The sequence below is a fragment of the Ursus arctos genome, unplaced genomic scaffold (genome assembly GCF_023065955.2).
Source record: "Ursus arctos isolate Adak ecotype North America unplaced genomic scaffold, UrsArc2.0 scaffold_14, whole genome shotgun sequence".
Lineage (NCBI taxonomy): Eukaryota > Metazoa > Chordata > Mammalia > Carnivora > Ursidae > Ursus > Ursus arctos.
In genome coordinates this window covers 69,541,218-69,559,001 of record NW_026622808.1, presented here as the reverse complement: position 1 = coordinate 69,559,001, position 17,784 = coordinate 69,541,218, and the positions used below count along the sequence as shown (strand labels likewise).

Sequence of the window (17,784 nt, the reverse complement as noted above, 5' to 3'; positions counted from 1 at the left end):
CACCCTGAATCCAGAGGCCCATGAGGACGCAGAGCCACCACCGTTTGCCTTTGTTAGCAGGGCCACCAGAGAGGAGAGAAAGCCAGGCGTTTCTGGAGCTCCTCCTACGTGCCATGACCCTCCTCTTGCATTAATCCACGATCGACCATGTGCAATAGGGACTGTGCCCATTTTACAGATGAGAGAGAAGGCGAACTGCCTACCTTGAGGGCAAGCACATAGTGTGCTCGTGATCAGGCCTCGGCCCATGCCAATCTGATCCCACCCACTTTTCCACGTTGTTGGCCTGCTGCTCAAACAGCCAAAGCTGGGAGTCAGATGGGTAGGGTGGCGCAATGTGGGGGCACAAGCGAGATGCTGAACATCCAGATTTTAGTTCTGGAGGCAGGGGAGCCGGGCACAATAGGTGTACTGCCCCCAAATAACTGCATTTTAAAATAGAAGACAGTGGGCCTAAATTTTCTTTGTGTCCTCACAGCTACCCATGTCTTGTGAGAGTGAAAATGTGGGGTGGGGGCTCTCCTGCCTCCTCAGAGAACTCAGATATGATTTATATTGCTTTGGCAATTCAAGGTCTTGATTAAGACAGATGGGTGGGGCTTGTTCAGTGCAGGGGCCTGAGTCTCTGCCCGGTGAAAGCGGGATGGGCCATTCCAAGCTCAGGTGTGTAGATGGGGTGAGTGTGTGGAGGCCTGTAGCTTGCCCTTGTTCCTTCTCCCACTTCCCCTTGTTCTGTGGAGGAGGTGCAGTAGGTCTCATACCTACCACAGGGAGGGCACAGGAAGAGAAGGAGGGACGGTCTAGAATCAAGCACTGCGGAGCCCATGGCACAGGTATGTGTGTGCATGTGGAAAACTGCCGCCAGGCGGGGGCCGGAGGTGAGGGGCCCGCAGCCTCTGTGGGGGTTTTGATTTGATTTCACCCCTAGGTGAGGGGTGGCCGTGGACAGGAGTGGCAAGATTGGCATGGTGGCCCAGAGACTTCCTGGTTGCTCATTTCAGACACAGAGAGGCCTCTGGGACCTTTTCCTCCCTTGGCTCTACATTTGAGGTTGTTGGAAGGGTTAGAACTTTGACCACCAGAGAAGCAAGAGTGGCATGTGAAAACCTCTGTCCGATTCAGAAACCTGACCAGAATGTTCGTTCATTTGGCTCCAGTGCCTAGAGAGACAGCTGGCCCCTGTCAGTAAAGCACTAGAGCTCCCTGCCCTTCTGCCAAGCACCGTCACACCGATGCCCGACATTTTCATGGGCTTGAGCGGCCTGTCCCCCACTGGGATATAAGCTGTGCCTGGCCCAGGAGCCAGTGCAGCACTTGACACAGGGTAGGCACTCCGTAAATATGACCGAGTAAATGAGTGAGCAGACTGCGTACCTTGGGCAAACGCCTGAACTTAGTTTGATCTCTGAAGACAGTGGCCGCTGATGTGCTCATTGCTTCTGAAAGGCCAGAAGTGAGGTCATCTTCAGCCCCTAGCAGTGGCGATCTCACGGCACCAGCTTCCTCCCTCTGCCCAAGAGGCAGAAGAGCCCCCACCCCTCCTGGGTTGGCATGGCCTCCCCAGATGACACTCAAAAGTGCCTCCAACCTTGAGATGCTAGGCCATATGCCTGCTGCCCTGCAGCCCTGCCCAGCCGTGTGCCGCAACCAGCCTGGCTGTGGGCTTTGTGCAGAGCCGGGCAAGGTAATGGAGGCCCCCTCACTCTCTGAGTGGCCGGGCCATTCTGTTCATCTTTCACTCCCCAGCCACACTGGTGACCACACCTGTGCCCTCCTGACTATCTGTTGGAGGGTGACACGGGACACTGCAGGCACCTGGCCCAGGCTCACTCTCTACAGGGCTCCAAGTGCCCCTGGCTGGTGTGGGGGCGCCGTGATCCAAGAAGGGGGTGGTGAGTCCAGCCTCTCTGCCCAGGGCTCTGCCAGTGTTCACCATCTCCTGGTCCGCTGGGTTTCTCTTGGCCTGTCAGGTCTGTGGAGGACAGGGGCCTCCTCTGAGCCAACCTCAGGCCACCTCAGCCCCTGCCGTTACATCCACATAGGAGCACGCGTGTGGCAGACGAGCATCCGTATGCATGGAGCCGTGTGTGACAGCTCACTCCTCAGCACCAAGAGCGCAGGCATCTGATGTTTAAGGCACCTACAGACTTCATTTGAAAAGAACAAAGCAGAAGAAGGCATTGTTTCCGGGGCTGGGAAAGGCAGGCATGCATCCGCAGGGCCCCTTCCCATGCCCGGCTCTTTCTGGGCGTCTGAGCCACATCTGCTCCCTGCTCCCTGCCTCTCTGAGGGGCTGTTCCCCACTCCCTGCTAGAGCAGGGGCTTGTTTGGCCCATTTCACAGACATGGAAACTGAGATTTATGGGGCCATCTCCCAAGTACCCTGCATGCAGAGCCCAGAGCTCCTGACCCAGTGACCTTCCTATGGCTGGCTGTGGCACCTGGCCACGCCTGGGAAATGGGCCATGATGACAGCTGTTCTGGGATACATATGCTGCACTTCCCAGACAGGAACCCCTCATGTGTTCCTGGCATAGAGACACCCATGGAAACCAGCTCAGCTCCGTCGGCACTGTGCCCAACCCTGGGCCAGTCCTCCCTGGGCCCCATGCAGCCCCGGCTCCTGAGGGTGGAGGAACACCCAGTTAGAGGTACCCCAAGCCAAAGCCTGTATATGCGTCCAGACTCAGGCGAGGGGCGGCCTCCCATATGTAACATAACCCCCACCAGGCCATGACGAAGGATCTGAGCGCTGGGGCCACCAAGTGATTAAATCCTGCCCAGGGCAGAGCCAGAGACAGTGTTTGGAAAAAAGAGAACACATGGCAGCGGACAAGGGTCTGCACCAGCCCTTCGGCAGCTGCATGGGATAGCACAGAGCCAGAGGAGAGTATCCCATCCCCGTAATGCCTACAGAGAGCCCCCGGGCTGGTAGTGATGGCCAGTGATCCAGAGGCAGTTATGGTATAAAATGCAGGGAGGAGAAGGACCAGGACAAGGGGAGAAGAAGGCAGTGATGCCAGTTGCAGGAACCTATTCTGTGCCAGGCCCCGCATGGGGCATTGGGGACCCACGCAGTCATGCGGGCATGAAGGTGGAAGTGGTGGAAGCCGGCCCAGGTCCTGGTGCCTGGTATACGCAGCAGACAGATGTCAGCTGGCTACTGCATATGTGCAGTAAGGGTCCCGCCGGCCTCAGAGGGCATGCTGGGTGTTGGCAGGCCTGGTGGGTGGGTCAGCCCCATGCACACACCAGCCTCTGTGGGCCTGAGAGCCACCAGCCAAGCCTGGGACCTACCCATGAGGGGATGTGCGTGTGCTCACAGCTCCGTGCGTCTGTGTGGAAGGGTGGGCACCCCAGCTGCAGTCTTCACAGGTCGGGGAGGAGGTAAACCATCGGACCCCTGGCTGTCAAATCAAGAGTGTGGATAGGGACCCCTGAAGCTCCCCACCCGCCCTTCCCTGTCAGCTGCAGAGGACAGCCAGCCCCGGCGCCTGCCCGCCGCCTCTGCCTCCACTCTGGAAACGGGGCTGATACAGTAATCAGGACGCTGCATATGGCCCCTGGAAGATGACTGCTCCCCGGGCCTTTGTTCGCCTTCATTATTCTGGATGAGGTTTTTTTCCCCAAGTCATAAAAATGACATTTTTAATATGTGGAATTTTTTTTTAAAGAAAAGCAATATGAAGAAGACTTTTATTGTCAATAAGCTCTACCTTTTAAACCAGTTATCTTAGTTTCTGCTCTAGGTATTTTAATTGAAGATTAACTGCTGTTAAAGAGTGTACACATTTAGGGAGTGAGTGTTTGGAGTATTAAAATTCAGCTCCCTTGGTGGCAGGGACAGTCTCCTTGGGGGCCACCAGGAACCGTGCCCCTCCCCCACGGCTGGCCTCAAAGGGCCGTCTGTGGGGGGGGGGGCACCTGCACGAGGGGTGAATCCTGGCCTCTGCGTGGAGGGGCAGACTGGGGAGAGTCCAGGAGCAGCCGTTGGTCTCCAGGAGGCTGTTCCTGCTGTAGGCCTTACTCCTGTCATCCCTCATCCTGACTGAGGAGGACACCAACACTCAGAGTGGGGCAGTAAGGCCACATGGTATGGTGTTCAGACCAGGGCCATGGGCTCAGAGCTCTGCCTCTGCGAACCATCCCCCGCCCTCCCCTGCCTGCCCGCTCTCACTGAGGCCTGTGTCTAGGAAAGCTCCTTGCCTTGGTCACTGCCCTGTGATGATTACCTAAGAATGACTCTGTGGCCATTGTGTTCTGGGAGCTAAACAGAACCCACCAAAGGAATGGATCCCACGCTCCAGGGGTCTCTCGGTCCAGAGGCGTGTGTGTGTGTGCTCACGTGTGCAAGCTTGTGCGTATGTGTGCATGCATATGTGTGTGTACATCATTGCAAAGTCGTGTTCACCATCGGTACCGGCAGAAAGGTGGCGTCCTGCAGTGCCGTCTGAAAGAAGGGAGACCCCTTTTCTCCAGCTCTCTGGAAAAGGACTTGGGATCCAGGTACTAATGAGGATGTATGATCACTCGTTTGCCACTAGCTGTGGGACCTTGGGTGAGTCATTTCGGATCCCTGGGCCTCAGTTTCTTGGAACAATGGAGAGGATACTGTTCCCTCTTTGCACAGGTTGAGGCATAGAAAAGTGCTTTTCTGATCCTTCCCTGGCCAGACACTGTGCCAGGCTCTGGGATCTAATCTCTGTCCTCAGAGAGTCACAGTCAGGGAAATGAGCTCATGTACACCCATGACAGACGTCATGTGGGGGCAGGCCCAGTGCCTGAGGTTGCCTGATGGGCACCAGCATGTGCTGCCACAGAGTCTGAAGCTAGATCTCAAGTTTGAGCTCAGCCTACCGCATCTTTGCTGTGTGACGCTGGGCTCGTACTGGCTCTCTCTGTGCCTCTGTACCCGTGTGTATAGATGGAGTCAGCACCCAGGGAACAGTTGAGGAATGGACAAGCAGTGTGTATAGAAGCACTCTGAATAGGGCCTGGCACGTAATAAAGGCACAGTGAAAGCTAGCTAAGCTTACCATTGCTGTTCTTTTCATGATTATTGAGAACTGGCTCGTGCCCGTCCTTGGGGCAATTTAGGCTAGGCCTGCCTCACACAAGATGGTCTTTCTACTTCAGACCCCCTCTCTGCCATTTATGCCGCCCTCAGAGTCTGTCAGGGCAGTGGCCAAGTTCCAGCGGTGCCCCCAATGGAACCCAGAACAGAAAGGCACGTGAGGCATCATCCCCGGAAGTCTCTGGAAATAAGGTCCCCACCTGGCCCAGCCCCCATTGCCCCAGCCTGGGAGGTGCCAGGTGAGAGGTGCCCGCCGCCCAAGTCATAGTGGTCCCCAGTCTCGCCAACGCCCTTGCCTTTTGCCATCTCCTCCCCACCTGCCATGGCAGTAGCCTCAGCCCCCTATGCCACGCCCCCCGCCCATGGCATTGCCATCCCTGCTGCTTTGTTCCCAGTGAGAAGCAGCAGGGCCCTGGGGTGGCCAGGCCCATGGCTAGACTCAGGCCTGCAGCAGGCAGACAGCTTTGTAAAGCCACAGGCTTGAACGCAAAGTGCCACTCCCCATTTACCAGCTGTGTGACCTTGGGCAGTCACTTCCCCTGCCTAGAAAGTGACTTATAGGATGTCTAGAAGCTTGAATGAGATGCTGTCTGAACCCACCGGGCTGGGTGGTGTGTTGAGGAAGACACTAGCTAAGCAGTGTCTTATGACAGTGGTGGCAGAGGTAGAGGCAGATGACCTAGCCAGTCCCCTGCCCAGCCACTGACCTGTGAAGCCTGCCTCACCCGTTTCCCCACTAGAGACTTTGTCAAACCTCAGCCTAGAGGGCCAGCCAGAAGGAGTCTCTGTGGATACTAGTGTCCAGGCTCCCCTTCCGGAAACTGCCATTCAGAGGCAGCTCAGCTCCATCCCCAGGTTGCAGTCACCAGAGCCCCCCCGCCCCCGCCACCACCACGTGCATGTTTGGCACACCCCCTCATGGAGCACTTGGCCCATTCCCTCTGAACAGTCAGGTCCCCACCCCCATGGTTATACCACCTGTGCTGTTGGGGAGCATAAGCCTCAGGGTTGGGACCAGGGTCCAGGTCCCCTGGGTGCTAAGGCGCAGGCCTCTAGATCTGGGCAGACGTGGCGTGTTGGGAAGGAAAGAGCCAGTGCATTCCTGCCTCCTCTAGCAGCCCAGCTGGCAGTTGGCCAACCTCTTGCTCCCCAAGCCTCCTGCACATTGACAGGGCCTGACTTGGCTGCCCAGCAGTGGGAGGGTGATTAGGAGCCAGACGGACAGGTGGGTGAGCTCTGACCTCTGGGGGATGTCATGGTCACCCTTGGGAAAGAGCCAGCTGTTGGGGCCCAGCCCACTGGTAGATGAGGCAGAGTGCAGGCGGGCTTAGGTCACCAGTAGCACCCCTTCCTGGAGCTGCCGGCCACTGCTGTACGCTGCACCTTGTCTCTTGAGGACACAGGGTCTGGACGGCTGTGGTCTTCTTGGAGGATAGAGGCCTGGAAGGCATCATAGAAAGCCGAGCCAAGATGCTAAGCCTTTTGCTGAGAAACCAAAGGAGTGAGGTTTGCCAGGTAGACAAGTGTTGTGGGTCACCCCAAGATAAGAGAGCACCAGTACAGAGCCAGGGCAGGGTGAGTGGGAAGCCCTATGGCGGGGTGAGTGTTGGGACCCTGTGCAGACGTGAGTGGTGAAGTCCTGTGAATGGGTGGGGGGCTGTGTAGGGATGAGTGGTGGAGGTGAGAACACATGGGGTCTGCAGGAGGTAGTTTGGGAGAAGCTGAGCTAGAGGAATTTGGACACTTGCCTAAGGAATGGCTGAAGATTTTGAGCTGGGAGGGATGATGAGGTTTTTGTGCTGGAAAGATCTCTCCGGCAGGAGACCCAGGAGCAGACCAGAAGAAGGCACATGGCAGCTCATGCCAGGAGGCCAGCACCCGAGGCACCAGTGGCAGCAACCTGCTCCTGCAGGGTCTGGGGGAACCCTGAGGGATGGGCCCTCATGGAGTACAAGGCCAGCCACCAGGGATGCCAGGCAGGCTCCCCACTCGGGGCTGTGCAGACTTAGCAGGGGTCTGAGCCCTGCCTGAGCTTCCAGACTGACCTGGGTGGGATGGAGAGTCCCGGGCTGTCGGGACGAGCCTCAGTGAGCACCCGCACAGCCACTTCAGGGGCATGCGGCCCCGCCCCAGGTGAGCAGGTATCCTGCTGGCGCTGGGCCACCCCTGGGAAGAACAGGTAGTGCAGTGTTGGGTGTTGGGTGGTTCAGAACGCCCCCAGCCCCACAGCAGCTGCCCCCTCACGGTCCCCCTGTGTGACAGCAAACTTTCCTCCACCTGGGCTGCCCTTCTAATAATGGAGCCTCCGATTCTTGAGGCCAAGTCATTTCCTTTTTCAAAATGGTTTTGTTTTTGCCTTACAACAAAACCCTTCCTTCCACATAATGCGCTGTTTTTCCCTCCCCACGCACCCCAATCTCCAGAGGCTTGGCTACATTGTACTTTCAATTTACACGGTGCGGGAAAGATTTGTGCAAAGGGTCCTTTTTTGTTTTTGAAGAATTCATCATCGCTGCTAAGAAGCTTATTATAAATTAAAGGAGGAATTAGGCAACATTAAGACATCAAAATGGGGGTGCGGGCGCCCGTTGCCTCGCCTCCACCCAATCAAAGGGGCCGCGAGGAGCCCATCGAGTGCGCTCCAGAGCCTCAGAAAGAGCGCGCTTCCAATGAAGGGCCTGTTCCGTCGCCCGCCTCCCCAATTCCCTTTGTTGCTTGGCCAGCGGAGTACATGTCTGATAAAAACTTAATCACCTTATCTTTTTAAAGCAAATTGCATCTTTGTTTACATACAGGATCCATGGCAGGAAGAGAAAGGAGAGAAAACCAGGCAGCTTTCCCAGCCCCAGCCAGCACGTTAACGGCTTGCACTCCCCGGGATAAATGCGAAAAACCAGGGCTGACAGAGAGACAGTGAGAGGGTTCCATGGTCGCCAGCACCTCTCACAGATGAGGTCAGGGGCCTCCGCAAAGGGAGCCAGCTGACTGGTGTCCCCAAGGGCTGCCCTGCCAGCCATTCTCGCCTCTCCACTCACAGCGCTCCCACTGTCTCCTGGCGCCGGTCAGGCTCTCCCATCATGCTCGGCCCTCCGAGTACCAGCTCGCCTCTGGGCCTTGCGCTAAAAACCACGTTGCCTGTCCTCCTTGGGCCTCTCCTCTCCCCTGGCACTGTCAGAGCCAAGCTTGTACAGGGCCCACACTGCCCTGGGCCACTGGCCTACCCTTGAAGGATCAGGGTTCAAATCTCTGCCCCACCACCAACTACTGTGGGGCCATGGGCAAGTCCTTGAAGTCAGCGTCCCTGCAGGATGGGCCAGCCACAACAGCCCTGTACAATCAGACGTGACGGGGCCCTGTGTCAGGGCCGCTTCTGCCTTGGCTGTGTCTGCCTCCCGTTTCTGCCCCCCTCAGTCTCCTCCCAGCCAAACTGACCTCCAGCCTCCTCCCCAGCGGTCCATCCTGCACAGGCTGCCACATTAGCCACATCAGAGGTCTCCTCAGGCACCGTGCCACCCATACCTCCTGTGACCACCTGTGACCTGTACGAGGCAACTTCATTAACAGGGCAGGCAGGCAGAGACCCCTCTTTCTTCAGGTGACATTTGACACTGCAGCCCACTGGGTAATGGTGCAGCCATGCTGCTTGAGAGACCTCCACCTCGCTGACAGAGGTCCCCTCCTTTGGGCAGCCTCTCCTGCTCACAGGTCGAGCATCCAGTCTAGACTCAGGGACTGGCTGGCTTCGAGGCCCTCCACGGCCATCCATCCCGGCCACCCCATATGTCAGCCCAGCCCAGCTGCCAGGCATGTCCCTCTGAGCTCCCCAGCCCATCCGTCATCACCAGGATACTGACCCCAAAAAGGGCCTCCCGCCCCTTGCCCCAGCTCTCTCTCTGCCCTGTCATTTCGGCTCTTTCCAAAGCTGCTTGTTCCAGGAGGGGAAACTGAAGTGGCTGGAGTTGGCTGCAGCCCCGTGGGGCCACCGAGGGGGCCCGTGACCCCAAGCTGCTTGCAAGGGCTCAGTTCCCACTGGGGGGTGCAAGCCGCCCACCAGCGTGGAGGCCCCTCTTCCAGTCTGGCCCCCAACATGAAAGTGACGCCAGCAATTGGAGGCAATTTGCCGGCCTTTGATGGCCATGTCAGGGCGGCACCCGCGGCCAGGGCTTGGGAAACAGTTGTGCTTCCCGCATTCTTCCCTGATTACCCCTGGCCCAAGCCAAGACCCAGCAGCCTCCACCCCACTGTGCCTTTGTGTGGGGCTGGCGCTCGGTGAGAAAGGCCAGCGCGGCCCTGGGAGAGTGTCCCCGAGGAAAGCCACGGCGAGCAACGTCACCCCGGGGTCATGCCGGCCCACCCCCACCGCATCCCGGCCCGGGTTTGTTGGGGAATGGAGCAGGGCAGCCCAGCTCCAAGAATCCTGAGGTTTGGGGAAAGGGAGCCAGAGATGTGTGCCGAGGCCCTCTGGAGTAATGGCCGCCGTGTGAACACGCGTAGCTCATTTTACTCTGTGCACACCCCGCCAGGTAGGGCGCCGGGCTCCAGGTCGCAGGGGGCAGGGGGCCCTGCCATCTGAGCCTGGGCGTCTCCTTGGGCCGCCAGTTTGCAGACAGGTATTTCCTCGTCCCAGAAGCACGGGCTCTGTGGGAACGTGTCTCTTACTTCTGCTGCCCTACCCACCTGGGGGAGACCGCTCCTTCCCTTCGCCTTCACCCAGCGAAGCTCCCTGAGCCTGCCTGCCAGGCCCTGTGCCCAGCACTACAGGGCAGTCCCCCACCTTCCCCTTACAGGCCACCAGGGAGAGGGATGCAAAAAGCAAAAATCATGCCAAGCAGGGTTTCAGGAGGGATCCCGCTCGGCCTAAGCAGGTGAGGGAAAGCCTTCCCCGGAGACAGTGGCAAAGCAGGCATTAGCCAGACAGGAAAGGCAGGGAAGAGCATTCCAGACACGGAACTAGTTGGAGGCCCTGCTTGATGTCTCCTGACTAGAGAGTCAGAGAATGGGAGTGGGAGGAAGCAGAGGGTGAGGGGCTGAGGGAGGCACATGCTGGATGACCCAGGGTCTTGGGTGCCAAGTAAAAGATAGACTTTATCCTGTTGGTGGAACCAAGTCCAGAACTCGACATGGGCCTTCGACCAATTCCTCCACAGTTGGGGGCAGGACGAGGGAGGAGGTCCTGCTGGGGGAGAGCCCCAGAGGCCTCCTACACCAGGACAGGACAGCAAGGGCGAGAAGCAGGGAGCGGGCCCTTGGGAGGTTGTGGAAGGCGATGCCCTAGGCCCGTGCCTCCCAGTTATTACTCTTGACGGAGCAGCAGCGTCAGAAACCAAGAACTGCTAGCAGCCATGGAGGAGCCATGAACATGGCCTGAGGTTGTGCTCAGCCCACCCTTCAGCAGGCAGAGCCGGATTGCTGCAGAGATGACCCCACTGGCCTGGAGACGGCAGTGCGCTTCCTGGCCCACGGCAGCTCTGAGAGCCTTAACCAGGGCGTGGAGGCAGACCCGGCCCGGGGTGACAGCCCCTCCCCACCCTCCCCTTCCTCCCCTGCCCACCCCCCTGGAGCCCTCTGACCCTCCCCACTGCCTTCCCGTGTGCCCATGCATTCAGCACCCAGACTGCACTGGGCAGCACTCTGCTTCCTCTGGGCTCAGGCCTGGATGCAGGAGGTCATGCTGGTAGTCCTGGTAGACGGCCCCGTGAGCACCCAAGCTCACAGGAGAAACCTTGGGGAGCAGAGGGGCGCCTGGGGGGCTCAGTCGGTTAAGCATCTGCCTCAACTCAGATCATGATGTCAGGGTCCTGGGATCAAGCCCCACATCTCGCTAGTGAAGGCTACTTCTCCCTCTGCTCCTCCCCTGGCTCCTGCTCCCGCGCTCGTGCGCTCTCTCTCTCAAATAAATAAAACCTTAAAAAAGAAAGAGAGAGAGAGAAAGAAAAAAAGAGGAAAGAAAGAAAGAAAGAAAGAAAGAAAGAAAGAAAGAAAGAAAGAGAAGGAAGGAAGGAAGGAAGGAAGGAAGGAAGGAAGGAAGGAAGGGGCAGAGGAAAGCAGATGGAAGAAGAAAGTGTTGCCTGTAACTCACTCCTGATCTCTGACAGCCTAGTGGATGGTCTAGTCTAGTCTTTTCTTCCTGCAAGTTAGAGCAGAACTCTTCCAACAATTTCTATTCCTGTGGGGGTTTTTTCCAATTAACTGGTAAATTTGTCTCTGTGTAACTTTAAACTCTTCTCAGGTGTCACTTCATCTCCCAGAATATTTTGCCACAGCGCACGCACGCCACTCCTATCCTGACTGCCCTCCTGAGGGTCTCAGCACCCCTGTAACTTCACAGGCCACATGCCCAGACCTTGGCACCAGGTCGCCTTACTGAGCCCAGCTCCGCCTCTCCAGATCTGTGTGACCTGGGGCCAGTTACTGACCTGGGCCTCAGTGTCTGCCACACTGTGCTGTGAGGGTTAAGTGCCTGCGCGCCTGGGGACATCTGTGCGTACAAATCTCGGGTTCCTTATTAGGACCGAATGCGTAGAATGGGCTGCTGGGTCCACGCGGTGATCATTGCGGGAGCTTCGTAGCCGGTGCTTATTCCTTGCTAGTGTTCTTTGAGCCGTGCGCAGAGACAAAATCCCTGCCATGGTAGACCTTGTATTTTAGCAGGGGCAAAGGACAGACATCAGAATGAGGAACTCACAGCAGTATGTCGGAAGGTGATAATAGCTATTGGAAAAACTAGAGCTGGGTAGGAGGGGTCGGGGCAGCCGGGGTGAAAGTGGTCAGGAAGGTCTCACCGGGAGGTGACATTTGCACAGCGATTAGGAGGTAGACCTGGGAGCCAGTGGAACTCCTGGGGTGGATCTTCCAGCGGAGGAACCAGCAAATGCCAGGGCCCCAAGGTGGGAATGCACCTGGTGTGTTGGGGTGAGGGGAACGAACGGTTCAGATGCAATATGGGCCAGGTCTCGTGGCAGGAGCAAAAGCCAGGAGCTCCAAGCATGCTCCCCATGTCAGGGGCCATCCCAGGAGGGGTGACATAGCTGCCCGACCTATGTGGCCTACCAGGGGGTGCTTCAGAGGGAGGTCCCTAAGAGAGGATGGCAGCTCTGCGAGAGCAGGAAGGTCCTGCTTGCCTCTGTGTCCCCGGGGCCCACACAAAGTGTCAGGAGCCCTGGTGGACGCCAGGCAGGTGGACAGTTGGCATTTGGCCACCTCCCTCACCACTCTGAGCCCCCCAAGGTCTCTGGGACCCTCCCTCGTTTGGGCGCCCGAAGAGCCTGGCACACAGGGTGCAGTATACGGACGTGGTAAGCTGTGGTCTCCCTGCAGCCCCACCAGCATGCAGCCACACATCCTCGTCCGTCTTGAGCATCACGCTCATTCCCCCCCACCCCAGGACTTGGCACTCAGACTCCCTTTGCCTGCAGACCCTTGCCCAGGGTCTCCGTGCACCCAGTCCCTGTCACCTGGCCCCCGTTCAGAGCTCTTCCTGCCCTGGGCACGTACGACCTGGCCGCCCTCCCCTCCTGGTGACACAGCAGTTTTGCTTCCTTGATCGCCTTGGTGGCTATCTGGATTATCTTGCTGGCTTGTTTCCTCTCTGCCCCTTCTCAGACTCATAAAGTCCAGGGGGGCCAGGCCCTGGCCTGTGTGGTCACCACCATTGTCTTCAGTCCTGGAGCACTGTGTGAATGTTTTCCGGAGGAAGATGCAGGGCCAGGTTGGGAGAAGCTCGGCGTGGGCAGCAGCTTCAACCCCTGACATCCTGAGCTGCCCTTCACTTCCCTCCATTGGCTATCTGGCCAAGGGGGAGAAAGGCCAGCGTAAAACAGAGCGGCTCCTAGGGACATTTGCTCCAAATCAACAGCTTCACCTGTTGGTGAGGCTTTTTGGGTATTGTGTCCAGGCCACCCCCAAATGGAGCAGGAAAATGAGCCTGACCATCTTGAACAATTAAATGGCCAAGTATTCACCAGTGCCCAAGAGATTTTCTGGGTCTGCCTGCTTTGGGCAGTGTGAGGTATGCACTGTGTGTAATGAGAGCCAGTGCAGGCGAGATGGGCCGCCGATTGGGCCACGCCTGTCTCCCCGGCCCGGCGTAGACGCCGGGGAGCCCCGCGCTTCTTCAGCCGTCAGACCTCCTGGCACCGGAGGGAGACAGGCTGCCCGTGCCATTTGTCAGGGTCTGGTGCCAGCCACCTTCTCTGTTTGCAGAAGGAAGGCTGGGGCTCGAATTCGGGGAGGCAGATACCTGCAGGCCTGGCGCTAGCCTGGGGGCCTGGCCTGGGGCCATTCCCACGCCCCATCCCAGAGGTGTGCTGACCGGCTGGGTGTCGGGCCTGTGATCAGACACTCTGCTGCCCGGCCAGAGCACAGCTCCCCTTGGTACAGGTCCACAGGTACAGAGCCCCATTCACATCAGCCGCGAGTCCCGGCCTTCCTGCGGGGTGCAGGCTTCAAGAGGCCAGCAGTCTCACCTCTGCCTGTGGAAGGGAGACTGAGTCCTTCTTAGAGGAGGCAGAGCTATCCCTGGCAGACTCTCCAGTGTCCCTTAAAGCAGCCTGCTGGTCACCTTGCTAAACATCCAGGATACTCTCAAGGCCTCTATTCCCCTGCAGGACCATTTTCAGGAGTCCGCCAAAGGCAGACCCCACCAAGTGATGGGCTGGGGAGCAATAACCTGCATTTGCCAACAGGTGCAAGCCCGGAGTTCAAACCCTCACTCTTCCTAACTCACCGTGGGGCCTGGAGTGAGTCCGTGCCCTCCTTGGGGCTCCATTTTCTCATCTGTAAGATGAAGGGGTTGCTTCAGCAAACATGCATGAGTGCTTGGTCTAAGCAGAATAATCCACACACCCGTGCTGTCCCGGGCCCCCCACCTGGTTGAGACATGATGAGCGAAGGTCCTCCTGGCACTGAAGCTTGACACCAGAGCGTCACATCTGGCTTCTCAGGGAGACCGCTAACACCCAGCCAATATTGGGGCAAAGGAAGATGCGCTTCAGGTGTTGGCAGACAGATCAGGGTGCAGCAGGGCATGCAGGGAAGGGAGCCCTCTGCCTGGTGCCTACGCCCAACTTCCTGCCAGTTTTGGACTCAACCTCTTGGTCCACTGGCCAATACAGCCCCTCTGTGCATATTAGAAGGAAGTGGGAGGACACAGTCCTGCCAGGACCCCTCTTGGCAAGCACAGTGTGGGCTGGGCTCCACCTCACTTGCCCTTTGCCAGGAATGAAGGCTGTGTACCCAGTTCTCTCAGTAGTCGCTCCCGGAGCTGCCGCCCACTGGGCCTCCTTGCCCCATGCAAGTCTCATGGCACCCCCTCCACTCACCCCTGCCACAGCCCTTCCCGCTTGCTCCAGCCAGGTTCCCTCAGCAGGGCTGTGAGCAGCCTGTTCCAGAGTGCTCTGCTTGTACAGAGCTGGTCTGAGGCCTGGCCACAGCCTTGGGGGAGCCGGAGCCTCCCTGCCTATGCTCAAAGCAGCCGAGCGCTCACCCTGGCCAGCGGCCCACAAAGATGCTGCACCGTGCTGCTACCAGGCAGTTTCCTCATAAAGACAAGCCCCAGAGAAGGCCTGGTGTTCAAAGGTCGCAGCCTAGTGCTCAAAGATGAGCAAGACTTCTTCCATTGGCAAGACAGGGAAGGGCATTCCAGGCAGAGGGAACAGCCTATGCAAAGGCTCATAAGTGTGACTGCAGGGAGCCCAGGAATGGTCACATGTTCCTCAAGGTGGCAGGGAATGCACAAAAGCAGTGGGTGAAGGGGCTAGAAGAGTTGGGGTTGGCCTTAGGGTGTTAGCAGGAAACTGATTTCCACTCAATCATTTGTCTGGAGAGGGTGAATATGAAGTCTATACACTGTACATAGTGGCGGGAGTGAACAGAGGGCAGTTGTTTAAAGGAGCCAGTAAGATGTGATGGAAACCAGTGGGGGCCGCTCTCTCCCCTGCATGGGGGTAGAGGGACAGCCCAGGGAGAAGGATCCCCAACAGGAGTTCCGGCCTTAGGGAACAGGAATCAACATCCCGGCTGCTCTCTTCTCCCACCCTCTCATCTGCTGGGGCTCCCATTGGCTGAACCCAACCAGAAGCCAGAGGGCACAGGAGCCCATATGCTGTCTCCCAGGCACACAGAGGAGCAGAGAGTGGATCCAGGGGCAGTGGGAGAACACCGAGCCCAGGGAGCCTCAAAATCAAGAACCCCTCACCCCAGGCCCGGTGCTAAGTCCCGGTAACAAGTCTGACAAGTTGCAGTGTATGTGTTTTAGCATGAGTGTTCTGGGAAACAACAGGACCATTTACAGCAGGAGGACATGGCCACCAAGTGTGGGGCTGATCCATACAGAAGCCTGAGTGCAGAGTGGATGGGTGAGCAGGGGACTGGGAGACGGAGGTGGGGAGCCCTGCTGAGCTCCAAGCTGGACAGGCCCATGACATGGACTAGCACAGTGGGGGAGGGGGTGGAATGTAGGGATTTAGGTGGCAGAGTGGACCCTAGGCCTCAGGGGCCCGTTGTCTGGGGAAGGAGGCAGAAGGGGGTGAGGCCAGGTAGCACTGGAGTCCTAGCTCGGCCTCGGAGAGTGCGAGGGTGCCACTGAGTTGGGGGAAGGAGACTCGGAGACGGGCCAGGACGAGTGGCTGCCTGTCCGGGGTGGTAAGCGGCAGGCTAGGGAGTGGCGGAGTAACAGGCTGTCCCACTGTGCCTTGCAGGTGGCCTCAGCCCCGAGTCCAAGAAGATCCTGACGCCCACCCTCAAGAAGCGGGGCCGGGCTGGCCGAGGGGAAGCAGCCAAGCCGGAAGAGGGGGCCGAACGGCCCGAGCCTGCGCAGCATGTGGCCCTCAGCCTGTCTTTCAAGCGTTACGTCTTTGACACCCACAAGCGCATGGTCCAGTCCCCCTGAGTGTTCAGTGACCTTGCCCAGGCCCCAGGCTGGGCTGCAACGCCGAGTGTCCGACCAGATGTGCCTCGACCTCCTTTAGTATGTCCGTCCCCACGACCCTGTAGACACAGGCCCCAGGCCCGGTGCTAAGGCCCGGTGACAAGTCTGAGGGGCTGTGGCGGCAGTGGCACCAGGGCTGGGGCCCGGAGGGTCTATCCCGGCGCCTCCCCACCGACTGGGGGCCAGTGTTCCCCAGGCTGCCCCGCCAGCAGCCGTGAGAAGGCCTGTCCACGCCCTGCCCCAGGTGGCCCGGCACTTGACAGCTGCAAATAAACGTCCCGTGATGTCTGCCCACTCTGCTGGTCTCTGTGATTTCACCAGGAGGGCCCCTCATGCCTCTTCCCAAGGGCAATCTCAAGGGGTTCAGCAGGGTTCCCACCCAGAGAAGAGCTCGAGGGACCCGACCTCAGAGCCCAGTGGGAGTGGGCTGAGGAGTCCACAGGGTGTCAGGCCAGGCCAGGTGGCCCCTGGGGTCTCCTGGACCTTGAGGGACATGGGGGGGGGGGGTCTCTGGACAGCCAAGTCCAGAGAGGGCTCAGCCGGAAAGGGCATCCGTGGAGTGCTGGGGAGCTGCAAGGTGCCTGGCCAAGGCATCAGGGCAGAGGCAGGCTGGAGGGATTGCTCCCCCAGCTCCGCACCAGGAGTCTCTAGGCCTCTGCCCTCAAGTTTGGGGCCCATACTCCCCAAGGTGTGGAGGTGAGGGCAGGTGACAGAGCCCAGCGCAGAGCACACTGTGGGCCGGGGACCCTCCAAAGCCCAGGCAGCCCTCCCCTTGCTCCTCTGCCCCTGCCCCACAGGCCGCCCCAGCCCGCAGCCTGAGCTGGGGTACTCAGAAAAGGGCGCGATCAAGAAACCAACTGAATGAGGGGAAATCAAAGCTTTTAACATTTGTAGGATGTACAGATGTTCCAGTGCTCCTTTACTTGGCCTCCAAACAGACGCAGAGGCTGCCCTTTCGTTCTGGTGTGTTATGCTTTCATTTGCAGAAGTGGCATCGAAAATATTAATGGAGGGACGCCGGGGTGGCTTAGTCGGTGAAGCATCTGCTTTCGGCTCAGGTCATGATATTGGGATCCAGGGATCGAGCTCCCATCCGGCTCCCTGCTCAGCGGGAAGTCTGCTTCTCCCTCTGCCTCTGCCCCTCCCCCTGCTTGTACTCTCTTTCTCTCTGTGTCAAATAAATAAAATCTTTAAAAAAAAAAATATTAACAGGGCAGTGGCAATCCAGTGACTTGGAGAGTTTTTCCGCCCTGGAGACAAGAGAGGAGAAAGGGAGAGGCGTGTGAAACGTGCTATCCTGTGTGCGGGGCCTGGACCACAGGCAGCGTGAAACCCACCAGCAGCACGGCATGGTCCTTTGTGCTCGAAGGGTGCGTGTGGTGGCAGCTGGCCAGCATGCCCTCACCTGCCCTCACAGGACCCCGACATTAGGCCGGGCCAGGCACGGCAGTCCGGAGTGACAGCGGGGGGCTGGGTAGGCAGGGAGAGTCCAGGCCTGGCCCCCACTTCCCCCTGGGCTGGGAATGAACTGGGAGGGGGGTGGGTGCAGGGAGAGCAAGATGCTTCGAGCCCACTGTCCCTTGGCTCCTTGGAGCCTCACTGCCGGAGCCTGAGGGGACGCCTCCGGTATCAGCAGTGGCACTTCTTGCCTGGCCCTCACCCCTCTGCAGACCAGGCTCCAGGCCCCCTCTTGTTTAGCCCCCACCCCTGTGGTGCCACGTGGCTGAAGCCACTCCAGGCCAGGGAGGCAGAGAGCTCAGTCTTCCCGTGAGAGCTTCAGGGC

General features: G+C 58.6%; 1 protein-coding gene across 4 annotated transcripts in view; it reads left to right on the top strand.

Annotated features, from left to right (window-relative positions):
* The window catches only part of EEFSEC (eukaryotic elongation factor, selenocysteine-tRNA specific), a 250,880-nt gene extending 233,676 nt beyond the window's left edge, over window positions 1–17,204 (top strand). For 3 of the 4 annotated variants that reach the window (XM_026501487.4, XM_057311977.1, XM_048226556.2), the window contains exon 7: window positions 15,772–17,204. In XM_026501487.4, coding sequence (XP_026357272.2) covers window positions 15,772–15,962 — 191 coding nt within the window. In that variant the 3' untranslated portion in view covers window positions 15,963–17,204. The remainder of the gene's footprint in view (window positions 1–15,771) is intronic. The other variant, XM_026501488.4, reaches the window with a different exon arrangement.
* The last annotated feature ends 580 nt before the right edge of the window (window positions 17,205–17,784 follow it).